Raw genomic sequence first — 26,227 nt, 5'->3', positions numbered from 1 at the left:
AGAGGAATTATTTAAACTCAATACCAATGTGGACACAAGAACAAATGGATATAAACTGGCCACTAGGAAATTTAGATTAGAAATTAGACGAAGGTTTCTAACCATCAGAGGAGTGAAGTTTTGGAATAGCCTTCCGAGGGGAGTAGTGGGGGCAGAAGATCTATCTTGCTTTAAGATTAAACTCGATAAGTTTATGGAGGAGATGGTATGATGGGATAACATGGTTTTGGTAATTAAATATTCATGGTAAATAGGCCCAATGGCCTGTGATGGGTTTTTAGATGGGGTAAGATCCAAGTTACCCGGGAAAGAATTTTCTGTAGTATCTGGCTGATGAATCTTGCCCATATGCTCAGGGTTTAGCTGATCGCCATATTTGGGGTCGGGAAGGAATTTTCCTCCAGGGCAGATTGGAAGGCCCTGGAGGTTTTTCGCCTTCCTCTGTAGCATGGGGCACGGGTCACTTGCTGGAGGATTCTCTGCTCCTTGAGGTCTTCAAACTACAATTTGGGGACTTCAATAGCACAGATATAGGTGTGAGGTCTTTTTTAGGTGTGGTGGGTGAAATTCTGTGGCCTGCGTTGTGCGGGAGGTCGGACTAGATGATCATAATGGTCCCTTCTGACCTAAATATCTATGAATCTATGAAAAAGGCGAAAGGGCTGGGTGCATTTTCGCGAAACATAGACTGTTATTCTGCTGAATGTTGCATCAGGATATCATCACGCATCTGATTACTGGGTCCGGGAAAACTATTTGGAAAACAAAAATCCAGGCTACCCATCTTGTTACACTAGAATGACTTGCTCATAAGGGTAATATTTTATCTTTTTTCAGGAAAAGAATGCACCCAGGATGAAAGCACAGCTGCAGCAATCTTCACTGTTCAGATGGATGACTACCTAGGTGGGAAACCTGTGCAGAGTAGAGAAATTCAAGGATACGAGTCTACTGACTTTGTTGGATATTTCAAAGGAGGGATTAAGTACAAGGTAAACAGTCAGCTATGAAAATGTTTCTCCAGAACAAACACAACTCCCCCTCCCCCTCACACCACCTAAAAGGTCAAAACATATCTTTGTTGGATTCTGGAAAATGTTCTGCTTTCTACCTAGCTTTAATACAAAGTAACCATATTTACACAATTAATGACTTAGAATGTTTGAAAAATCAGAAACACAATTTCTTGACACCTTTTATTGGTATTCAAAAGAACCATCTTTCCCTATTGTAATAACTATATAGGATTACATTCTATCATGGTTACTCATATAGACTAGTACCTTTCTCTGCAAGTAGCATTTATTTCAGTGGGAATATTCTCAGTGTAAGGTATTGTTTGACATAAGAATGGCAGAATCTGCCCAATTAAAAAGTAGGCATGAAAAAATGTTTCATGGAGTACATGACAAGATTTGAAGGTCTCTGTCTAAGCTCACAAAAAGGGTGCCTCCCTCCCATGCCTGCTTGTGATATGGGATCCAACAGTTCTGTTCAAATAAGCTCTCAATTTCTTAAGATTGCAAAACGGGGCTGTAAAACCGCATGTGAGCCTGCAGTCTTGCGATTCTTGGTACTTTCTGCTTCTGGGTAAGCTGTCAATACCAGACGAATGACCTCTGCCTCACTGGTTTGGGGCACCTCTGCTTTTGGCCTCATACAGAACCCAGTGTTTGGAAGTGTGTAAAAAAGAAAAATGGGGAAGATACCCGGAACCTCCTTTGGTTTTTGCTTCAAAAAGTTTGGTTTCCATCCCGTATGGAGGGGTTTGCCCACTCCTGTTACATTGGAGTTTTGTACGTGTAGTAGAGCTGGCTGAAAAACAGCATGCATTTTTCATGAAACTTTCATTGAAATTTCAAAAAGTTGAAAATTCCAACCAGTACTAGTGCCTACTTCCCAACAGCAATAACTTATTATCTGTGGTGTTGCCGGCAGTAGGTTGTCATACCAGCTGCTTCTGAAATTCTCTTGGGCAGCAGTAGCTAATTAGTCATTTGGAAGGATTAAAATATTGTTTTGTTAATTCAACTGCTGCTTGCTGAGAAATAAATAGTCTGTGCCTTGAGGCACAACCCTAAGCAAGGGATGTTGTGTGAACTACACAGCTCCAGGAGTAGCTCCACAGCTCGAAACTCAGTCATAATTCTTCCTTTGCTTCCTCCTTCTTTGACCATTTTGCTTGAGGAAGGGAGTAGATGGGTGCTGAAGCCCAGGGTCTGGGCCACCTTGTTAGAGGTCTCAAGTGCTTATTTCCCTGTGCAGGCACATAGGCCAAGTCCGTTTAATCCCAAGGGAATACGTTTAAATTCACGAAAGCTCAAACCAGTGTTTTGGATTTTCCCTGTGTGGGCAGCACCCTGGGTCAGATTGCTTCCTAGGTGGCAAACATCCACTTCAGGGACAGGGAGATTACTCACAGAATTACCTTGGAATTCTCTCCTTCCCATACAGAACAGCATCTTGAAACCAGGAGATCTCTTGAGAACGGAGGAGGGTAGGGTCATTTGTAGAGCAGTGTCAGTAATGGATTTTTTGGTGTGCTGGCAATTCTGGAAAATTGGCGGCGGGAATCATTTCGGTCAAACTGAAAATGAATTTTTTCAAATAAAATATGGCTGGTTGGGTTGTTCTGTGTCAAACAAAATGTTTTGTTTTGACAAAATCGGAACAGCCGATTTTGACCATTTTTTAACTGGATTTTTTTAAAAATGAAATTAAAGGAATTTTGAAACAAACTCATTTTGAATAAAAAAATTCAAATGTTTTGTTTTAAAAAAATTATTGTAGATGTCTTTTGAAACAATTGAGCAAAACCAACATGAACTCTCAGATCATTTCAGTGTTTCCAAATCTGCATTTTTTTCACCTGCTAGGAGGGAGTGTTGCCCATCTCTAGTCATCTGTGCAGAGGCCATATGCCTCCATACTTCCTCCTAGTCCCTATGGGCTCCCCTCTTGGGTTCTGCCCAGACAGTCTTGGTCAGCATTACCTTATGCTGGGTTTCCGCACATGGTTGTGGGAAATAGCGATGGAGAGAGCAGCCAGTGCCATTCTCTGCTTCCCTCATTCAGAGGGTCCCCATAGGAACAGGGGAAGGGGTGTAATGATGTTGACACCCATCCCTTCTGTGGTAGTTCCATACACTGGTGTATCTGAATTACAGCTGTATTCCCCCCGGTTCACAGAAGTGCAGGTGTTGATCTGACCCACTGTCTCTGTCCTTCTGGGCTGTGGTCAGTGTTGGTAATCCCAAGCAGCATGCCACATAGCTCTCATTTCGTACATGTCCGAGGTCTGGTTTCTCAATACTGCTGTAGAAAGAAAACCAAACTTAATCAAAGTTTCCATATTTGTTTTTATATTTAGGCTGGTGGCGTTGCATCTGGATTTAAACACGTAGTCACTAATGACTTGAGTGCACAGAGGCTTCTGCATATTAAGGGCCGGAGGGTAGTGAGAGCTACAGAAGTTCCTCTCAGCTGGGCCAGTTTCAACAAAGGAGACTGTTTCATTGTTGATCTCGGAACTGTAAGTTTTTATAGAACTAAGGCTTTGAAAAATAACAGCAACATCCCTACTAAGGTCTGAATGATAGAATGAACTGTATAACTAATCTTGTCACAGTCCCATGAATTGAATGAAAGACCCAAGCTGATGTAGTGTCACATGAGGATTTGAAGATCCTATGATAAATGACTCACAAAGGCTAACTTTAGAAAATTAGTTTTATTTTCTTTACCGATATCGGAGTCTTGTATAAGCAGATTCTGATTTAGGACCCAGTCAGGGAAGGCTGACCTTGACCTGTATAGACCTTGATGTCAGTGTGAGCAGGATTTTACTTAAGTCTTTATTGAGTTGTCTACAATGACACCCAGGTCCCTTTCTGAGTTGCCTGTCTTGCCAGGGTTATACATTTAAAGTGGCATTCTCCAAACTGTATGGTGGATTTGGTCTCCTGTATTCTGCTCTCCCTGTGTGCACGATGCCTATTGATATCAGAGGCAAAATATTGGAGTTGAAATCCACTGTGTGGAATGATGAAACCGTTTTTGCCTTGAATGCAATTCTTAATATTCATTATCCCTTAACATTTACCCTCTACAAACAATGCACTTGAAAAATAACTATCATAACAAGCTTACAATATATATTAAACAATGATAGGCTTGCTGTAGAATTGTTTAGGTAATCTGAGACCAATTATAATTCAGAAGACACTTGTAAACAATGTTCATTTAGGGTTGAGAATATTTAAACCTTTAAACAAAAAGAAAAGGAGTACTTGTGGCACCTTAGAGACTAACCAATTTATTTGAGCATAAGCTTTCGTGGGCTACAGCTCACTTCATCGGATGCATCGGAAGCTGTAGCTCACGAAAGCTTATGCTCAAATAAATTGGTTAGTCGCTAAGGTGCCACAAGTACTCCTTTTCTTTTTGTGAATACAGACTAACACGGCTGTTACTCTTAAACCTTTAAACATGATCCTTTGAAGAGACAGGAGAAGGGAATTATGAGAAACCGTCCTCTATCTTGAGACTTTCAAGTGAAAAAAAAGACTGATTTACAGCAGATGTCTTTCTCTTTATATTACATAATTGCATACCCATACAGAAGTCTGCTTGTGCAGATAAGATTTGGAAACACTAGTACAATGTTGCCTTCATGGAATTAATGTCTGAATTGTAGTTTAATGTTTTTATATTAAAACAAATTCCTGGGATGTAATCCATACTAGTTAAACACTACGTCAGTTGTCATCAGTTTAAATTTATTCGCATAACTGACACTGTCATAGTTAAGGTATGAGAACACATGAAAGAAAATAACTGGACTCTCCTCTTAGCAGCTGCTCTTGAGTCTAAACTTGCATTATAAACCTGACTGATTCTTTACTCTGAAAGAGAATCCTATACCTCTGCCAGGTATGCAACTTGGGTTAGGTAATATAGACATGACCCTTTTGGGGAGGCTAGCATAGGCCCTGATCTGGGGGGCTTGTTTGGTTTATGTTTGGTATGGTTTCCTCCGTTTCTTACTCGGGGAAGATATTGGGGCATGTTGCTGTCTTTATTGGTTGTCTTGTATTTGAAAGTGTCCAGAGGCCTTTGGTTGTGATGCCTTTACAGCTTCCCACTCCTGCCAAGATGGTGCCCTCCAGCCATGGAAGAAACAACCAACTGTTAAGTGTCCACACTATTATCTGGAAATGGCATCTTGGGATTGGACAAAAGACACCAGGAAGAGCCAAATCCCCCCTCCAAAAATAATCCATTGACAGATTAGAATATTGGAGCAAATAAACATGAATGGAAAATGCTGTATGTATAGCTGTGTCATCTCAGGGCCTGATCCTCCCGTGAGGTACTTGCCCTTGGCAACTCCTATTGACTTCTGGCCTTCAGATTCTTCAGGTGCATTATAGGGCTAGAAAAGCTATTTCCAGCGACCAAAAAAAAAAAATATGCAATGATCGCATCCTAGCTCATTTTCTATTGCTTTTGTAAAACATACTCTCCAATATAATCATGATAGCCAGAAGGCAGACGATGAGGGATACTGTGACAGTGTACAGTGAGTGTACTGCATCTTTCACACTCAACTCTAGGGAAAGCAAAGCTTACCAAAAAAAGTTAGTTGGAACAAGGGACAGTATTACAGTGAAACATAAACTAAGGAGACGTGAAGTTCCAGCAAATATCTAGAAGACTAGAAGACTGCTAGAAGACTATGCAGAAGACTCCTGCACACTTTCAGGTAACTAGCAGTCAGAACAGTGCCGGATTAAGGTATAAGCGAACTAAGCGACATCTTACGGCCTTTCAACATGAGTGACCTCTAAAAAACTGACTCCACTTCAAATTTTATCAAAATCTGTTGATAAATAAAGGAGACATGTGGGGGAAAAAGAAGATTCGCTCTAAATGTAGATATTTTCATTCAAATATGACAAAAATATGCACATCTGGCTACACAAATACCCTTACCCTTCACTAATTGGCGAGAGGCCAGGGCTGAGGAAGAAATGATAATTGCACTTGTAAAATTCGTATTTCTTTGAGTAAGTCTGCTATCAGTCTCCTAAAGCAGCATTTCGTTGGCCAGCTGCTACTGGTAAAATTCTGACCGTGCCCTCATAACTTATTTAAATAAATAAATCTCACTGCTGATAAAATTGGGAAAAATGTGAGGTCAGAGACAGCAGTGTTGTGAAACAATCCTGCCAAGCTCACACTCATATGTTAGTGTGTTCTTCTTTTGATCTGTAAAAACGTACAACTGTGTATTGTAGTGTGTACGCCGCTTTCTGCTTCATGCACTATTCATGCTTCACATGATTGAGTTTGCTGGTGATCATCTTATGGACTTGGGTCCAGTGGATCTTGAGGAGAATAAATTTGTGTTGGCTTCCCTCTGTCAGTTTTGGGAACCTTCACAGTAAATATCAGAGAGTTTTGATGAAAGGATAAATAGAGGGTTTTGAGATAAGTGAAGGAATATATACATATATATCAAAATATCCTGAGTACTTAGTTTGAAATAACTTGCTCACCATGTGCATATATAATTTATAGGCTATTAAAAGCTATAATATTCATTATATTTGCTTTAAATATAAGATAGTTTTTCTCACTTTCTCAATGCCTGTCTAGAGATTAGCAGAAAAAAGACTGGCAAATTCCTCCTTTCTCTTTTGCGCATATAGCTTATTGTCACTGTGTCTGAGGTGTTTACTTGAGATTAATTAGTGGTCCTGTGAGAGACAGAGGATAGAGAAGCCAACATGAAGAGAGATGTTTGCCTAGAAAAAGATTGGGATTTTCAGCTTGGCGGGTTTGGAGCATGCAAGATAATATTTTATTATAGGTAGTATGCTATGTAAAAATTCTTATATATATTTATAAATCACATATCATATGCATAATTGTATTTTTATAGTATGGCAAAAGAAAAATCCCAACAATTCATTGTTTCATAGTGAAAATTAAATCAGAATAAACATTTGTAAATATATTTTCTATATAGTCTGCATAAACTTTATATTTCCCTAACAAAATCAATCAAATGTTTTTTTTATTTATTTATTCATATGAAAAGAAGAATAATTTTCTTTATTCATGGTGTAAAAAAAATTATATATCCTTTCTTGTTTCCCTGTGAGAACGTAGCACTAACTTTCACAGAGGTATCCTGGTAAAATAACACATTATATTTTATTTATATAATATAAAAATTATTTTTTTTTACTGGTTTCAATAAAAATTTTCTGCTACTAATTTTATTACCAATACTAGGTAATTCAGCATAACCTTCTATAAAAACAAAACAAATCAACTGATTGGAAAAATACAACCTGCATACAATTTTCTGATGGTTTGCTTATAATCTGGGTATAATTCGTATCAGTAGAACTACCATAATATTTGAGCTTTATGCCTGTGGGTTATGTGCATCCTATATCCTCTATTGCCTCTTGTATCCTCTATTGCCATCTGATATCCTCTAAAAGTCTCTTTGCCTATTCAGACAAGGAATTCCACAATTTAGATGCCCAACAGAGAAGAAAAATTTCCTGAGAACTCTTCTAGTACGTTGTACTATTTACTGTATTTTTTATAGTGTATTGTTTACTTCTACTTTACTTACTTTTGCAATTCAAAGAATTTGTTTAAAATTTATTTGTCATGATGTGATTGTTCCAGAGAGGGCTGCTGAAAATGAAGATTATTATTCTATTTTTACAACTTTGCCTTTGTGTATATATGCAAATATAAAGCTTTCGTGTTTATATATTCAATGCCCTTTCTGTGGCGGGGGGGGAGAAGAGTTTATTAATGGTATGGCCTCTTATACTTGACATAGCTTAGGGCCTCAGAATGTCATAATCCATCCCTGAGTCAGAACTAATAACTTCATGGAATGATAATTTTTTCTCTGCGCATAGGCCTCTATAAATTGATACCAATGCCTAGTGTTAAGAAATCAATAGGATGGGCAAGATATGTTGCCCAGTGGAGAATTAAGTTAGGGCAAGATGTAAAAGTTCTAGTTGCTAGAGGACCACAATGTGGGTCTCTTCTGGGTTATCTTGAATAAAGCTATTACCCTGTGTGACCACACAAGCCTCTCTATGTTCCTGCTTGTACACTCAGCATGAACCCCAGCATTATTTGAAAGGGGAACAGAGACTGCCCATTTTTCCAAAGGGCCGTAGAATCCATCTGGATTATCTGTTTGTTTACTTAAATCTGTTTTCTTTATAACAATTGCTATTTTTGCCATCAGCTGATTTTTCGTCTGCATTGTAGACACAAATTCAGCTTCTTGCATTTCTTCTTCATGACGATGATAAAATCAAGAGCACAGAGACCTAGTTAAGGCTATATACACGCTACATCTTAAATTGGTATACGTTATGTCATTCTGGGGTGTGAATAAGCCACCCCCCTGTGTGACATAAGTTCCACCGACCTAAGGGCTGGCGTGGACAGTACTATGTCAGTGGGAGAGCTTCTCCTGCCAAAATACCTACCACCGTTCACGGGGCTGGAATAATTAAGTAGACGGGAGAGCGCGACAGTGGCTCCACACTAATAGTTATGATTCACCATCACACTTTTGCATTGGGTGCCGTCATTTTATTTACTTCTGTGCTCTCTCTTCCTGTTGGAGTGGGTTATTTTTTCTAGGATGTTTTGTACCATTTAAGGGACCACTTGTTCCTGTCAGTATATTAGTCACTTATTTTTTAGCCATGCTGTGGGAATAAATACACTCAAATCTGGCTTTCCAGCCTCCTATCTTGCCACATGGGAGTTCACCTTTATAAATCTGTTTCTTATATGGTGGGCTACTTCTGCTTCTCTCATTCTATTCCCTACTACACTACCAGTAATCAAAAAAAGAAAAGAAAAAAAAGCCTCATTTCCTTCACCACATGCCTTTTTCTCCTACGGTTCTTGTTCTCCACAATTTGTCACCGACTCTCAATTTGTCTAGATGACCTTGCTAGAGCAGTTCTTGGGTTAAAAATCCAGGAGAAGAAATTGGGCCCTGTCCACATAATTTTAACGGACTCTGAGACCTGGTTTGTATCCCTACATGATAGTTAACACCTGCTTAGCAAGTGTGCCAGCTAATAGCGTTTTCCCTTGTCGGTCACGTAGGCTGGGTTTCCTAGAACTTTGTTGTTGCAGTGTCAATATGGCTAGCTCCAAGCATTCAAAATTCAGAGTCAGTTTTACAAAATCTTGAGATTAAAAATAATAAATTTTGAGAACCTTTTATTTGCACTCCAGTTTTTTGACACATTAGAGCTCAGGTGTTCCAGCTTTTCTCCATACCAGGAGATCTAGAAAACCTACTGTTTCTTTTTGTTTTGTTTTGTTTTTAATGAAAGCTTCGATTCTCATGTAAATGCCTGATTCCTGGAGGTAGGGTTTTAAGAAAAAACACCCAATAGTGTGAGTTGCAATAAAATTGTCAGAGCTGATGATCGTTATGCAGGGTAGACAGACCTGCTAGCTGTGCTAGAGTATCCAGTTAGGTTGGCCTGTCTTCCTGCCGCTCTATATGCAGTCAGACATCCAAGAGTGCATTGCTTCTCATGCTGCTGGTGCCACTCTGAGGGCATGTCCTTCAAGTATTTTATCCTTTGCTGAGCAGTAAGTGATAGTGGCACAGATATTCCCAGAATGCACAAATACAATAGTTAGGCAGCATTGTTTGTGAGAAACACACACATGGGAGACACATGACTGCCATTTCCAGAATATAAGAATGACCATACTGGCTCATACCAATGGTCCATCTAGCCCAATATCTTGTCTTCCATCAATGGCCAGGGCCAGATGCTTCTGAGGGACTGAACAGAACAGGACAATTACTGGGTGATCCATCCCTTGTCGTCCAGTCTCAGCAGTCAGAGGTTTAGGGACACCCAGAACATGGGGTTGCATCCTTGACCATCTTGGAGAATAGCCATTGATGGGCCTATCCTCCATGAACTTATCTAATTCTTTTTTTAAACCCAGTTATACTTTAGGCCTTTACAACATCCTGTGCTTTGGGTGAAAAAGTAATTCCTTATGTTTGTTTGAAACCTGCTGCCTATTAATTTCCATTGAGTGATCCCTGGTTCTTGTATTATGTGAAGGGGTAAATAACATTTTTTCTCCACACTATTCATGACTTTATAGACCTCTAGCATATCCCACCCTCAGTATCATTTTTCTAAGATGAATAGTTTCAGTCCTTTTAATCTCTCTTAATGTGGAAGCTGTTCCATACCCCTAATCACTTCTGTTGCCCTTCTCTGTATTTTTTCCAATTCTATCTTTTTTTAAAATGGTGTGACCAGAACTGCACACCATATTCAAGGTGTAGGCATGTCATGGATTTATATAGAAGCATTATGATATTTCCTGTCTTATTATCTCTCTTTCCTAATGGTTCCTAACGTTGTCAGCTTTTTTGAGGAGCTTTCTATTTTTCTGTTGCTGCACATTAAGCAGATGTTTTCAGAGAACTATGCATGATGATTCCAAGATCTCTTTCTTGAGTGGTACCAACTAATTTAGACCTCATCATTTTGTATGGATAGTTGGGATTATGTTTTCTAATGTGCATTACTTTGCACATTGTTCCATTCCGTGTTTTTCCTAACAGCTGTATTTGTTCCAGCTGTATCAGATGGCAGTATCATAAATGGGTTAAAAAGACATACAATTGTAATTGTAGCATAGACAGGACTCTAGGTCCCTCAGACATTATTCTGACCGACTGAATACGGAGTTTGCTTTGAAACTTGCAGAGTTTTGATCATTCCAAGGTTTGTTGTATCATGGTCTCAAAGGAATTTAAAAAGGTGATTTAACTATTTTTTGTGACAGGATTTTTCTCTCTCAGTGCCCAGAATTAAACAGTTTAGACAAAAATAAGCATTGACAATTCAACTGCTTAACTGAATAAATAAGTAATTTAAATGGGGAAAATCTTCCGAAACAGTCCTCACTAACCATACTAAATCAGAGCATTCTGCGGTATCAGTATATTTATTTATACTTACCTTCTCTAGACAGAGTGTAGATGAGCTAGTGGAAAGCTGGTGTAAGGACATGACATAACAAAATGGTAAAATCCAAATTATTCTTCACTGTTTGTGCTGATTGTTTGGTTTTGCACTTTCTCCTTTGGGACAGTGAAAAACAATGACATAATTTATGCTTTTGTATTTAGTCATCTTCACTTTCCATTTCCAGAGGTTGCAGTGTTTGAGTTGGATGCTTCGTGAGGTACTGGAATTTTGGTTTAAAACTAATTCTATTGAAACTTAAAAAAATATGGAACCATTTCTATTGGTCTCTACTTCTGTAAAAACAAGCTTTTAGAAAACCTAAACTTGAGGCTCAATTTGAATTGCCATTGCCCCTTAAATCTATACTTTCCTTTCCCATTACCTTAAAAACAAAACAAAAAACATTAAAAATTAGGAACCCTTTCACACACAAAAAAAGTAACTCAACTTTTTAATAAGTCATAGCCTACATGAACAAGAAGAGAATCTGTGAAGTCCCAAACAGGGGGATGTGTTTTGTCGGACGCTCTGAGAGTCATGTGTCGAGGTCTGCAGAGCCTTCATATATATTCCAACTGGCTGTAACATCAATAGACCTGGCCAATCCTCTCAAAAGTGTAATCCTGATCCACTGAAGTCAATAGCAAGACTCCCATTTTATTTTTTAGGGTCAGGATTTCACCCCAGATGTTCTCCCTGGCTTCTGTCTGGCCACCTTCTTTATCACACTTTCAGTTCTCTACAGTTTTTGTTTTTTTCTGTTTCATGCCCATTCAGTCTTTGGCTTCGCTGCAGATTTACCAACAAGAGGGGAATTGCAGTGATGGTTTTTGAGATGTGGCTATTTCTCCCTGGACTCTGACCTGCTTAAATTTAACAATGTAGAAAATACTGGAGGTGGGGAGGAGAAAGGATTGGGGAATTAAACCAATTTTTTTTAAAAGACAACTTGAAGGGGAGTCTCAGAAAATGGAAATAACACCGGAGGAAAATAGAGAAAAGCCAGTCAAACTAAAAGGGTATGTTTTCACTTGGAGGGGAAAAAACCCTGTGTCCATACCAGATTAGTGAATTGTAGTTAGCCTGAGGTAAAATCCTAAGTGAAGACCAGGCAGTTTGTAGCTTTCACACAAGTTACTATGGGGGAGTCTGGGGTGTACCTTGACCTGCTGACAAATGTGAAAACTGCAGAGCACCTTGTCTTCACTGGAATTTTACTTCATGTTAGTTAACTGAAACTAGCCAACATGTGGTAAGAACACAGCTGTTTTCCTAATGAAGAGAAGTGAGATGAGGTGGGGGTGGAAGGAGTGGAACACATTGCAAAATTAATGTAAATATTCTACACTTTCTTTCTTCCTTTCAAGTTTTTGAAAGGAACCCTGCTTTATACCAGGCAGCAAATGACACTTTATACCAGGTTACTGAGTGTCATTTTATTTGATAATCAAAAATCTGATAGTGTTGATGCCCTCTTGGTCCAGTTTATGTGATCTTCCATTACATATCTTATTGTGATTATTCTTCCCGGTGTACCAGTATAATCTAATCCAGGCACTTCAATTTCCTTCAAACTCGTTTTTAAAAAGACCCTCCACAGACTGAAACTGTGTTTATATATTTTGCTTGCCCTTTTGCCCAAACAAAGGGCAACATAGTCTACCCTCAGTAACCTTCATGTAATTGAGAGTAAAGTCTACACAGCAATTAAAAACCCATGGCTGGCCCATGCCAGCTGACTTGGGCTAAGAGGCTCAGGCTAAGGAGCTGTTTAATTGCAATATAGATGTTCAGGCTCGGGCTGGAGTCTGGGCTCCAGGACACTATGAGGTGGAAGGGTCCCAGAGCTCGCGCTGCAGCTGGAGCCCAAAAATTTACACTGCAGTTAAACAGCCCCTTAGCCTGAGTCCCACAGGCCCTCCATGGATGTCTAATTGCAGTATAGACATACCTTGATTGCCCAACCCCGCTCCCCACCCCCCCAAAAACCCAACATCTAGCTTAATCTTATGTGATTTGTTTTATTACCTGGGCTTTGAAGTCAATGTGGATTTTATTGGTGTAACAGAAAACAAAATTTAAACCAAATTTGCTGTACTTAAGTGAATGAACAGCAGTTTCGTATGTATGTGATCTGGATCCAAACTTCCCCAAAGTCTGGGGCTGTCTGTATCTGGGGCTTTTTTTTGTGCCTGTTTCTACTACCGCATCTGACTTCGAAGACAAGGGCCAGACATTAATGTTCTCTTTTCTATTTAAGTGGTCAGAACATGTGAATTCTGAGTTGCCTAGCATATGGTTTCCGAATAATCTATAATTTAAGGAACAAGACATGTGGGACTAGTACTTACCACAGAGAGACTATATGGAAAGGCAGCTAGTGAAAACTATTTAGTCAATGTATTCAGTTCCTCCATATCAACTTCTCACAGTAGTTAATTCTGCTTATTTCATGAACACAGGTTTTTACTCCAAATACTCCACAGCTTGTTTTATTTAAACTCTAATCTCAAAGGCGTAGTTTAAAGAAGCCATGAAAGATAGTGTCCAATATGGGTTTTTTCTATGCAGTACAGTGTATCTGTTTTGCTACGAGTTGTCATGCAGCTGCTGAAACTTCTGAAATGGGGAGTGTAATGTGCTCAGTGGTCTGTCATTTGTAGGGGAGAAAAAGTATCCATCACTGATTAGCATGGGATCAGCGCAGTATCAAGAGTAAAACATAGGCTCAATAGATACTAGGTACTTGGAGAAACAGATTATGGAACAAAATCTTTGTACACCAGTCCATGAATGCCCTTCCTGTGAAATTATTTTAGTTATTAGAATTTTTATGGCACTTGTTTTTGGCTTTCTTAGCTTTTCTCTTTTTGGGCCAGCTAGGGTTTTATAGTACATGGACAGGACACATATTTTCATTTGCCTTCAATCAGGACAGGGTGCCAATTGAATATAAAGTGCACTGTATGTGGAGAAGGGTGTGTGTGTGGGGGCGGAATTTCATACCAAACCTCCTCTGAATGGAGCAAGTGTTTTTGCCTGCACTGTTATTAATAACTCCTCACCCAGTTCAGAGCCAGAAATGGATGCACTGGGATGTGCTTTTATAATTTCTCTCCAGTAATAATTGCTTGCACCATTCATTTTAAGATCTCAGAGTTCTTTGCAAACTGTAAGTAATCAATCCTCAGAACACTTTTGTTGAGCAGGTAAGTATTGTTGTATCATTCTTTCAAATGGCGCAGAGAACTCATGTCACTTAGCATGCCCCTAGCAGTCGGAAGAAGAGCCCAGGACTACTGATTCCTAGTTGCACATTGTACCCAGTAGACCACGCTATATTGTCCCTTCTACACTAATACGTTGAAAAGGGAGAATTCTTCTTTGAGCTGATGCAGCTGTGTATTTCATGGAGGTGTGTGCACACATACACAGCTCACTGAAGCTAGGGAACTTTGCCTAGCGTCCACGTAGGGGAGGTGGTTACGTCATGTGGCTCTAGCCCCTACTTTGGCTATATAAGAGCAGTGCTGCCCCAACCCCCTCCTCAGTTCCTTTTCACTGCCCAGGGCTCGAATCTGGTGTTTAGTGTGGTGTTTTCACCTCATGTTTTCAGCCTCAGGTTTCTGAGAGATTCCCCCCGCCCCCCTAGATAATAGTTGGTTAGTAGAACCTTAGGTTTAGTTTAGTGTTCATATAGTGTTGGAGTCGTTGGCTGCCTTGTGTGATGTCCTCACCAGGGTTCAAGCATTGTCCATCGTGTGGGGGAGCCATTCCCAGTAGTGATCCCCACAAGAGGTGCTTGTTGTGTCTCAGTGATTGGCACATTAAGGAATAGTGCTCCATCTGTAAGTCATTCAAAAAGAGGACACAAGTGTTGAGAGTCTTACGGCTGAAGCAGCACCTTCCGAAGCAGGCCATGCGGCCGGCTTTGGCACTGAGGCCCTCATGTGATTGGCGGTCGCCTGTGGAACTGGCAAGTGATGCTGCACCACATTTGGACCCTGCTATTTCCCCCAAGAGGAAGAGGATTCATTCTCTCTCTGATGCGGTGAGGAAGAAGTCCTGTAAGACTAATCAGGACTAATCCCTGGTTCGGGTAGCTCTTCCTCATCTTCTATGGGGAGTACTGACAGCAACATACTCCTTCCTACATGCAGTTGGAGCAGGGCCATCTAAACACTTACCAGTACCTTGCTGAGATCAGTGAGAGCCCATATCATCGACTCTCGTTTCGGCCTTGGGGGGGTCTGTTGAGTCCAGTAGTGATGACATCGGGACCCGCACCGACTGTTTCCACATCAGTGGCATAGGAGGTGGCTTCAGTCCTGCTTTGCCTCTCAGTCCCTGAGTCTCCAGTAGTTCAGGAGTTTTCCAGTATTTTCTGGTGTTTCCAGGAATTTCTAGCACTTCATCCTCCATTGTGTCCTCGGCACCTTCTGTGCTATATTGTGACAGCATACAAAATAGCTCAGATTGCATCTGCCCAAAGGGCATAAACTCTTTCTACAAGGGCCCTGGCAATATTGTCTAAATCAGTGGTTTTCAAACTGTGGATCATGACACAGTATTGGGTCACAGAATGTAAGGCACTGGGTTGTAGCGGCTCTGGTCAGACCGGGCCTTTAAAAGTCCTGTTGGCGGTGCTGCCCGGCTAAGGCAGGCTAGTGCCTACCTGTTCTGACACTGCTTTGTGCCCTGGAAGTGGGTAGCAGCCGGTCCAGTTCCTAGGTGGAGGGGCCACGGGGCTCCGTGCCCTGCCCCTGCCCCAAGCACCAGCTCTGCACTTCCATTGGCTGGGGGGCAGTGCCTGTGGGCAAGAGCCACGCTGAGCCACTTGCGCACCTCCACCTAGGACCCAGACCTGCTGCTGGCCGCTTCCAGTCCACGGTGCAGGGCAGGTAGGAAGCCTGCCATAGCACCCCAGCTGCGCCACTGACTGGGAGCTGCCCGAGGTAAGCCTGGGCCCCAACCTCACGCCCCAATCCCCTGCCCCAGCCCTGAGCTCCCCCCAAACCCAGAGCCCCCTCCTGTACCCCAAACCCTTCATCCCTGGCCCGAGCCCAGAGTCCTCTCCCACACCTTAAACCCCTCATTCTCAGCCCCACCCCACAGCCCTCACCCCCGCACACCAACTCTCTGCCCCAGCCCTGAGCCCCTCCCACACCCCAAACCCCTCATTCCCAGCTCCATTGGGTCACCAGCATCAAGAACTTTCTTCAACTGGGTTGCCAGAAAAAAAGTTTGGAAACCACTGCTCTAAATGATGTTCCTATATTGGACATTTTACAGGGCTGCCACTTGGTCCTCTGCACATGTTTACAAACCATTGTCTATTACTACTACATCCAGCTCAGATGCAAACTTTGGGAAGGCAGTCCTGCAGTCTGTGTTTAAATAGACTCTGAGCCCCTCCTGCGAGTACTGCTTGTGAGTCTTCTACATGGAATACATGACTGCATCTACTCGAAGAAGAAAACATGGCTACTTACGTGTTTGTTCTTTGAGATGGGATGCTGACATGTATTCTGCAACCCACCCTCCATCCCCTCTGCACTGAGGGCCTTACTCTTGGTGCGGAGGAACTGAGGGGAATGTGGGCAGTGCTGCCCTTATACACGCAGAAGAGGGGCTAGGGCCATAGGGCATGAGTGCTGCCCCTACAGGTACTGCTAGGCAAAGTTCTCTGGCTTCAGGACACTGGGGGCACACACACGTACATGGAATACATGTATGCATCCTGTACCTGCCGGTAGTGGGGGGCAGTGTGAGGGCAGCAGCGAGAGCATGTGACCACGCATTACCCCCTCCCCTCCCATGCATCACCTCTGTGAGCATCACATCTGAAAGAACAACAGGTACAATACAGGTGAATAACTGTTTTATCCTGAGGCGCTAGATGCTTCCTTCACACACAAGCAGCAGGACAGAGAGAGCACTAGAAATGTGGACATGTTACTATGCCAGTTTGTACACTGCAGCTCCAAGGGGGAAAAGGTCTGTTGGTAAGTATTTGTGTCCAGACACCCATCAGTCAGTACATACAGTGCAGGGAACAGCGCATGGTTATGGAGAAAAGATGGTTTCAGAGTAACAGCCGTGTTAGTCTGTATTCGCAAAAAGAAAAGGAGTACTTGTGGCACCTTAGAGACTAACCAATTTATTAGAGCATAAGCTTTCGTGAGCTACAGCTCACTTCATCAGATGCATATCGTGGAAACTGCAGCAGACTTTATATATACACAGAGAATATGAACCAATACCTCCTCCCACCCCACTGTCCTGCTGGTAATAGCTTATCTAAAGTGATCATCAGGTGGGCCATTTCCAGCACAAATCCAGGTTTTCTCACCCTCCACCCCCCCACACAAATTCACTCTCCTGCTGGTGATAGCCCATCCAAAGTGACAACTCTTTACACAATGTGCATGACAATCAAGTTGGGCTATTTCCTGCACAAATCCAGGTTTTCTCACATCCCCCCCACCCCCATGGCCCACCTGATGATCACTTTAGATAAGCTATTACCAGCAGGACAGTGGGGTGGGAGGAGGTATTGGTTCATATTCTCTGTGTATATATAAAGTCTGCTGCAGTTTCCACGATATGCATCTGATGAAGTGAGCTGTAGCTCACGAAAGCTTATGCTCTAATAAATTGGTTAGTCTCTAAGGTGCCACAAGTACTCCTTTTCTTTTTGGAGAAAAGATGGAAACTGTAACCCAACTTCACCTTAGAGGCTTGAAAACCAGAAGGCAAATAACAAAAAATTCAACAATTATTTTTTTTCAAATTGTGATTTTAAAGTCAGTCATGATTTTTTAGCATATGACCTCCATACACGCATTGGTGACCAGTTACGCACACAAGTAGTCCCATAGACTTGAATTCAATGAAATTGCTCATGTGAGTAGCTGCTTACCAATGTGAGGAAGGAGATAATTTGTCCTACAGGGACACTGAAAGAAAATAGAGATGGATATAAAGCACTGTACATACCAGTAACATAACATAGCTCTGTAACATACATAGTCACTTTGATTCCTCTCAAGCTGACTGTTTATATAATTTCAGAAAGGGACTTCTGAAAAATAAACAGGGTATAGCATAGGAATTACTCATGAATTAAGTTGCTGTTTTGAGAAGAGTGAGCATTTGAAGGCTATTTTCACTCTAATAGATATTTAATTTGTCAGCCTTCCAATTCAGAATAACTCTAGTAAAGTAAGACTAAAAATAGTGCCTTAAGTAAATTCTATGAAATTATATATCCTGTACCTGAAACAATATTTATGTAACCCTTCTGCCCGTCAGAGTTGGCAGCAACAAGGGCCGGGTTCAATATCTAGGGGTTCCATTCCAATAACACAATGCAAACCGGCTCGAGCCCCCACCCAGTGACCTGGGACAAATATATACCACCCCCGCTGGGCGCCTCCAAGAGGCAATACTTCCCCTCTCGCAAGCACATAGTCTGAGTGTAGCAAAAGTCTTTTAATAACAGAGAGAAACAATGTGGCATTATGTTGGGGAAACACCACCAACCGGATTCATAACACAACCCATGAGCAAAAGCAACCCCACCCCAGGCAAATTGGGGCATGCCCTTTTCCCTTTGGTTCTTGAGTCCAGCAACCCCAAAAGTCCAATGCCCCAAAAGTCTCTGTCCCTGGTCAGGGCAGCCCCAGAGTTCGAAAGTTTATCGGCGGAGCTTTACCTCCCAACCTGGGTGGAAATGGGACGGGGGTAAGAGGCACCTTACGTGATCTGAAGCTGACCGCCCCATAGCTCCATAGCGGCGCTCCGCTCCGCTCCGCCAGCCGCCCCACAAAACTCCTTCGCGCAGCTGCACTCCGCTCCGCCAGCCGCCCCACGAACTCCTTCGCTCAGCTGCGCTCCGCTCCGCCAGCCGCCCCACGAACTCCTTCGCTCAGCTGCGCTCCGCTCCGCCAGCCGCCCCACGAACTCCTTCACTCAGCTCCACGGCCCACAAGCAGCTCCTGCCATCCACACACTGCTCTGTGTCGAACTGCTTCACCAGCCGTCCCGCAAACTGCTCCACAATATATCTTCAGGCTCCCCCACTGCTTAACACAACACTCAGTGATTTCAGCTCTTAGGTGAATTCAGCTTGTAGTAGGGGAGCCCCAGTGCTAGTGCACTGTCAGCCCAAAGTGAGCTCAGCAGCCTATAACTAGACTTCTAATGAAATCAAAATTAGCTCTGATATTCCACAGTGGAGAGAGGAGGAAGTGCAATCAGCATGTAAGGCCCTCACCAAGGGGCCCATGCCACCAAGTATTAATACTTGTCCCCAGCCTCTCTCCATTCACACAGTTTTGGAACCCATGACCCTTGCCTAGCGAGTGCTACTTAGTTGATGGTGAATCCCTCCATCATAACAAAAGGCCACGTACAGTTCCAAGCACAGTTCCCATAATCAGGGTAATAGCAATTTATTCTTCCTGCCCCAATAACAGAGACACTGGGGATCCCACAGCAGCCAAAGTGACCATTTGGGCAGCTATGGTCTCATTCTAGGCGTGGTGGGTGTGCCTATGCAAATGAGATCGGCCCCTGAAGTTCTTTTCCACAACTTGCCACACCTCACCACCAGATGTCAGGGTGGAGCTCATCCTGACACTGCTTACATCCTCCCCCCAGCCGAGACTTTGTCGTCCCGACAAATCACACTCCCTTTATACCAACTCATTGGTTTCCTCCAAAGGGCCTCAGGAAGCCCACTTTAGCTTCCACAAGCCTGTGTGCTAAATGTATTGGCTCCTCACTAGTCACCCCAGGTGCATCATAAGTTAACCGTTTCACTGGTCTTATCACCCTGTCTCGTCTATTGAGAATCTCTGTTGCCGAAGTAAGGGGAACATCCTCTTGAGTGATGGATGGAGAGGCTTCCCTGGAGGGTCCCTCGGCTACTGGCGTAGGCCCCTGCACTCCTAGTTCTAACACTGGAGGGTCCAAGGTGCCCAGGACATCCTCTACCTGTCTGTCCCCATTGTCCAATAACCTGTGTGTGTCATCACAGGGGGGTCTCATCAGCAGCACCGGGGTATCAGAAAGGGGCCTAAATAGTTCCGCCATTGGGTTTAGGGCGGAAGAGGGAAAACTCTCGTTTGGTTCAGCTGATCGAGACTGAAATCTTGTCTCCATCCCAGGATACACCAGGGTTGTGTCTTCCTCCTCAGACTCACTCTCAGATGTGCAGAATAGGGGTAAGTTAGCTGCAGGGGGCCCACTGTCTGTGTTGGATGGCGGCTTTGGTCTAGCACCTCTGTTCTGCCCGGCGGCCCTGCCGTGGCCCATCTCACAAGGGGTGCTTACCAATTCCCCCACAGGGAGCAAAAGGTTTCTATGCACCGTCTTTATTTGCCCTGGACCGTCTTCAGGTTTGATCTTGTAGACCGGCAGATCTCCCAGCTTTTCCATCACCAGGTAAGGTATTGCCTTCCATCTGTCAGCTATCTTGTGTTTGCCAGCAATACCCAAATTTCGCAGCAGGACTCTGTCCCCCGGCTGGAGCTCCTGCGAACGCACTCTAGCATCATATCGATGTTTGTTGCGGTCTGCGTTCTTCCGAGCCGCAGCGGTAGCTAAGCGATAAGCATCCCGCAGCTTTTCTCTTAGTCGGGATACATATTGCTGATGAGTTTCATAGCTATCTCCATCCTCTGATACACCAAAGCACAAGTCTATGGGTAATCTTGGTTCTCGCCCAAACATCAAGAGATATGGGGTGACTCCCGTAGCATCGTTCTTTGTGGCATTGTAGGCATGCACCAGAAATGCGACATGCTGGCTCCAGGTTGCCTTCTGCTCTGGTCGCAAAGTTCCCAACATATCTAATAGGGTTCGATTGAACCTCTCTGGCTGAGGATCACCTTGGGGGTGATAAGGCGTTGTCCTAGACTTTTTAATTCCTGCTATCTTCAGCACCTCCTTCAGAAGGTGACTCTCAAAATCCCGCCCCTGATCAGAGTGTATCCGAGCCGGGAATCCATAGACTGAGAAATATTTGTCCCACAATACTCGAGCAACGGTGGTGGCCCTCTGATCACGTGTGGGATATGCTTGTGCATACCGTGTAAAATGGTCAGTCACTACTAGAATGTTTCCAACATTCCTCTTGTCTACCTCTACAGACAAGAAATCAATGCATACCAACTCCAAAGGTTTGTTGCTGGTGATGTTCTTGAGATATGCAGCCCTCGTGGGCAGAGTTTTCCTTTGAACACATCGAGCGCAAGTCTCACATTTCCTGCGAACATCTTCAGCCATTCGGGGCCAATAGAACCTACTACGAATAAGTTCCAGGGTCCTCTCCATCCCTAAATGCCCAAAGTCATCATGCAGGGCCCTCATGGCCAGGGCTCTGTACTTTTTTGGCAGTACTAGTTGTGCTCGTTGTTTTTGTAAAGGGTCAGTGGTCATTCGGTGTAGCACTCCCTGAATAAGTTTTAGTTTGGTCCATTCTCTCAATAGTAGTTTACCCTCCGGGTTAGGTGGGACAACCGCAGTTGGGCTTCGCCCCTCCCTTTTGGCAAGTAGTGTATCACGAATGTCAATATCTTGCCGCTGGGCTTCTTGCCAGTCAGCCGCATTGAGCATGGGCAAAGGAGATTGGTCTAATGCAATATAGTTCACCGAAGCAGAAGGCATGCATTCAGGGGGCAGGCCCAAAGCTTCTGCAACACATCCCTGAAAGTCTTCACGGGCCTCTGGCTCTCGGCGACTCACACTGCAAATAGCTCTCACTCCATCTGTGGGTATCACAGCAACTTCTGGAGCCTGCGGGCGCCTGGACAATGCATCTGCATCTACATTGCTTCTCCCTGATCGGTACTGAATGCTGAACTCATAGCTAGCCAAGGCGGCCACCCATCTCTGCCCTGTAGCATCCAGCTTAGCACTTGTTAACACATAAGTCAGTGGATTGTTGTCTGTCCACACCTGGAACTGAGCACCATACAAGTAGTCTCGAAATTTCTCAGTGATGGCCCATTTCAAGGCCAAAAACTCCAGCTTGTGGGTGGGATAGCGAGTTTCACTATCAGACAATCCTCGGCTGGCAAAGGCTACAGGTTTACATTTGCCTTCCACTTCCTGGTACAGGACTGCTCCCAGACCCTCCAAACTGGCATCAGTATGCAGGATAAATGGTTTGCTTGGGTCAGCAAAAACTAGGACTGGAGCATGAGTTAGGCAAGTAATGATTTCTTGAAAAGCCCTTTCACATCTCTCATCCCACCGTGGCCCAAATGGTGCAAAGGGGCCATTGTGTCTCTGCACAGGAGGCTTTGGGGACCTCCCCTTATTCTTGGACTTAGATTTGTTCTTGCTGGACTGATGTCCCCTGGTAAGATCATTCAGAGGCTTTACAATCGTAGCATAGTTTTTCACAAATCTGCGGTAGTAGCCACTAAATCCAAGGAAGGTCTTGAGTTCTCTGTAGTTACTTGGACGTGGCCATGTAGTGAGTGCTTCTATTTTATCAGGATCAGTACTCACACCTTCTTGGGACACAATGTGACCCACATACTTCACTGAGGTTCTGCAGAACTGGCATTTGTCAATTGAAAGCTTCAGACCATAATCCTCCAACCTATCAAGCACTTTAAGAAGTCTTTCTTCATGCTCCTCTAAGGTTCTTCCAAACACAATCAGGTCATCCAAATAAACTAACACTTGCAGTAAATTCATGTCTCCCACAACTTTCTCCATGAGACGTTGAAAGGTGGCAGGTGCTCCAGAAATCCCTTGGGGCATGCGTTCGAACTGATAAAACCCTAATGGGCAGATGAAGGCTGTCTTCTCCTTATCTTCTTCTCCCAGAGGGATCTGGTAGTATCCACTTCGAAGATCCAACACAGAGAACCACTGGCTTCCCAGCAAACAGTCTAAGGCGTCTTGCACTCGAGGCATAGTGTACTGGTCGACCACCGTACGGCTGTTTAGGGTGCGGTAGTCAATACACATCCGGATTTTCCCATTCTTTTTGCGGACTACCACAATGGGTGAGGCGTATGGGCTGCGGGACTCTGTAATGATGCCATTCGCAGCCAGCTCCTGAAGATGATGTCGCACATCTTCCATCTCAGAGAGAGCAATCTTCCTAGATCTCTCCCTGAAAGGTCGAGAGTCATGTAGTCTGATATTGTGCTCTACTCCTTTTGCACATCCCACATCCCACTCATGCAGTGAGAACACCTTGGATCTTTCACAAAGTTTCTTCCTCAGGCGATCTTTCCAGTCCTCGGACACTGGTGAATCTCCAAAGTCAAACTTTGCTGAGTCTATTGCCGGAACTGGAGTTTCATACTGGGGTTTTACAATCGACTCAGGCTCAAAGAGGTCTGCTATCTTTTGTCCTTGCTTCACAAAAATATCACGACTCGTTTCATTAGCAATCAGTATAGTCACCCTTTCCTGGGCTTCAGCAGGTAGGGTTATGACTCCACTGGGGACCAGCACTCCTTCAGGGAGCTCTCCTCCCATCGGCTGCTCTATCATTGCTAACGTCCCTTTACTGCCTTTCAGACAGGTACTCATGACAAGCACTTCTTGCTCCGTCCTTGCAGGCACTACTAAGGGGGTTGTGCCCGCGTACTTCAGTGCCCCAAGCGGTAGCTCAGATGTGTCCCTTTTAGCGCTCTCAATTTTCCTATAGGCTTCAGCACAAAGCGTATGGATCATCAGGGTATTCAGGTACTGGTCCCCAGCCCGCCTTCTGCAGTAATCCGCGAGTACCTTGAAGAGACTGGAGTTGGTCCCTATCAGCACAGACACATCAGAAGTCCCTTTAGGGTCAGGGCATATTAAGGCAGCTGTGTCTACCTCTTCTCTTACCCCAGCAACCTCCTCTGGGAATTCCAGGTGCACTATGACATACCCTTGATAGGGGTATTCATCCATGCTGAGGCCACATAGGCCAAGGCCAGTCAGTGGCTGTATAGGCAGGTGCCTAAGCATCTGTTGGTAGAATGACTGAAATATAATAGTCACTTGAGATCCAGTGTCAAGCACTGCTTTACACTCCACCCCTTCGATCCTCACCATGACCTCTGCTCGAGGCCCTATCAGTCCTGCAGGGATCCCAGCTGGACAGTCTTTTCTGGGGGAATCTTCAAATCCTGCAGACCTGGGGGGTCCCCGTCCCCAGACCCTCTGGCAGCTACCGGATCTCTCCCTACTGATCCTCAGCTTTCCATACACTAAGGAGGGGTTTTCTTCATTACGGCACTTGGCAGCACTGTGTCCGTCCTGACCACATCGGTAGCAGAAGAATTGACCTTTCCCCCTTCGCCTGGGGGGGATGGTGGCTCTAAGTGCGGGCTTCTCAATCGCCACAGTTTGAGGCTTCTTATTCCTAGAAGTCTTAACTCGGTCAACGGTACTTTGCAGCTCAGCTATCCGTTCCGTCAGGACCTGCATTTGTTGGGCAAGTTCCTCTCTGGTGCTCACCATCAGTACACTGGCCATTTGCAGTGGTGTTGTGCTGGCTGGCTCCGATGTTTGGGCTTCCCAAAACTCACTGGCAGCCTGCCTTTCTTCCTCCTCTCGGACCTCTTTTATCAGCTGGGAGTGACTTGGGGGATGTTCCCGTCGTTCTCTTAGCTGGAGATGAAGTAGAATCGGGTTCTGATACTGAGTTCCTCTTACAATTTGAGCCAGTCTGGTCTGATCCATCTGCTCAGCCGTCACTGCTCCCCTCATGACAGCTCTCTGAAGCAGTCTCTCCAGTCTCTGTATGTAGGCTGAAACCTTCTCGCCCTTTTGTTGTCGGGAATTAAGGAACTTACAGTAGCTGTCTTCAGGGCCCTCTATGCTCCCAAAGTTGTATTCAAGGGCCTCTAGGCAGTCCTTCACACTGACCCCAGGGTCAATGAGCTTCAGGGTGCGAATCACATCTAATGCTGGGCCGCCAAGGCTCTCTATAAGGCATCTTCGCTTTTCTGCATCTGGTACGGCCCACTCTTGCAGCATTTCAGTGGTATGCTCTAACCAGGGTTCAAACTCCTCCTCCCCAGCAAATAATCTTAACTTACGACAAGAGTCTGACTCAGCATGGGGCAGCACAACCTTTTCCAATATTTGCCCCAGAGCTTTTGTCCAATCATCAGCCGAGGCTGCAGCCTCCGAGCTAGAAGCTGCTGAGCCAGGGCCCAACAAACCTGACATATTAGCCATTATACAAACAGTAATTTCCTCAAAATATAAGCACAAACAAACAAAAAATATAAATTGTTTCCCAATGTAGTGGATCACTCAACAGGTGCTTGCGAGGGGTACTGACCCAGGCGATCCCGGACGAGCCCCCAAAAATGTAACCCTTCTGCCCGTCAGAGTTGGCAGCAACAAGGGCCGGGTTCAATATCTAGGGGTTCCATTCCAATAACACAATGCAAACCGGCTCGAGCCCCCACCCAGTGACCTGGGACAAATATATACCACCCCCGCTGGGCGCCTCCAAGAGGCAATACTTCCCCTCTCGCAAGCACATAGTCTGAGTGTAGCAAAAGTCTTTTAATAACAGAGAGAAACAATGTGGCATTATGTTGGGGAAACACCACCAACCGGATTCATAACACAACCCATGAGCAAAAGCAACCCCACCCCAGGCAAATTGGGGCATGCCCTTTTCCCTTTGGTTCTTGAGTCCAGCAACCCCAAAAGTCCAATGCCCCAAAAGTCTCTGTCCCTGGTCAGGGCAGCCCCAGAGTTCGAAAGTTTATCGGCGGAGCTTTACCTCCCAACCTGGGTGGAAATGGGACGGGGGTAAGAGGCACCTTACGTGATCTGAAGCTGACCGCCCCATAGCTCCATAGCGGCGCTCCGCTCCGCTCCGCCAGCCGCCCCACAAAACTCCTTCGCGCAGCTGCACTCCGCTCCGCCAGCCGCCCCACGAACTCCTTCGCTCAGCTGCGCTCCGCTCCGCCAGCCGCCCCACGAACTCCTTCGCTCAGCTGCGCTCCGCTCCGCCAGCCGCCCCACGAACTCCTTCACTCAGCTCCACGGCCCACAAGCAGCTCCTGCCATCCACACACTGCTCTGTGTCGAACTGCTTCACCAGCCGTCCCGCAAACTGCTCCACAATATATCTTCAGGCTCCCCCACTGCTTAACACAACA

General features: G+C 44.3%; 1 protein-coding gene across 1 annotated transcript in view; it reads left to right on the top strand.

Moving 5' to 3' along the window:
• The window catches only part of SCIN (scinderin), a 104,803-nt gene that overhangs the window by 12,763 nt on the left and 65,813 nt on the right, over positions 1-26,227 (top strand). The window contains exons 2-3 of the mRNA XM_084618819.1: positions 838-992; positions 3,371-3,532. Of these exons, the coding sequence (XP_084474945.1) occupies positions 838-992; positions 3,371-3,532 (317 nt within the window). The remainder of the gene's footprint in view (positions 1-837; positions 993-3,370; positions 3,533-26,227) is intronic.

This window comes from Lepidochelys olivacea (genome assembly GCF_965140295.1).
Source record: "Lepidochelys olivacea isolate rLepOli2 genome assembly, chromosome: 2".
Classification (NCBI taxonomy): domain Eukaryota; kingdom Metazoa; phylum Chordata; order Testudines; family Cheloniidae; genus Lepidochelys; species Lepidochelys olivacea.
This window is presented reverse-complemented; position numbering and strand designations above follow the sequence as displayed.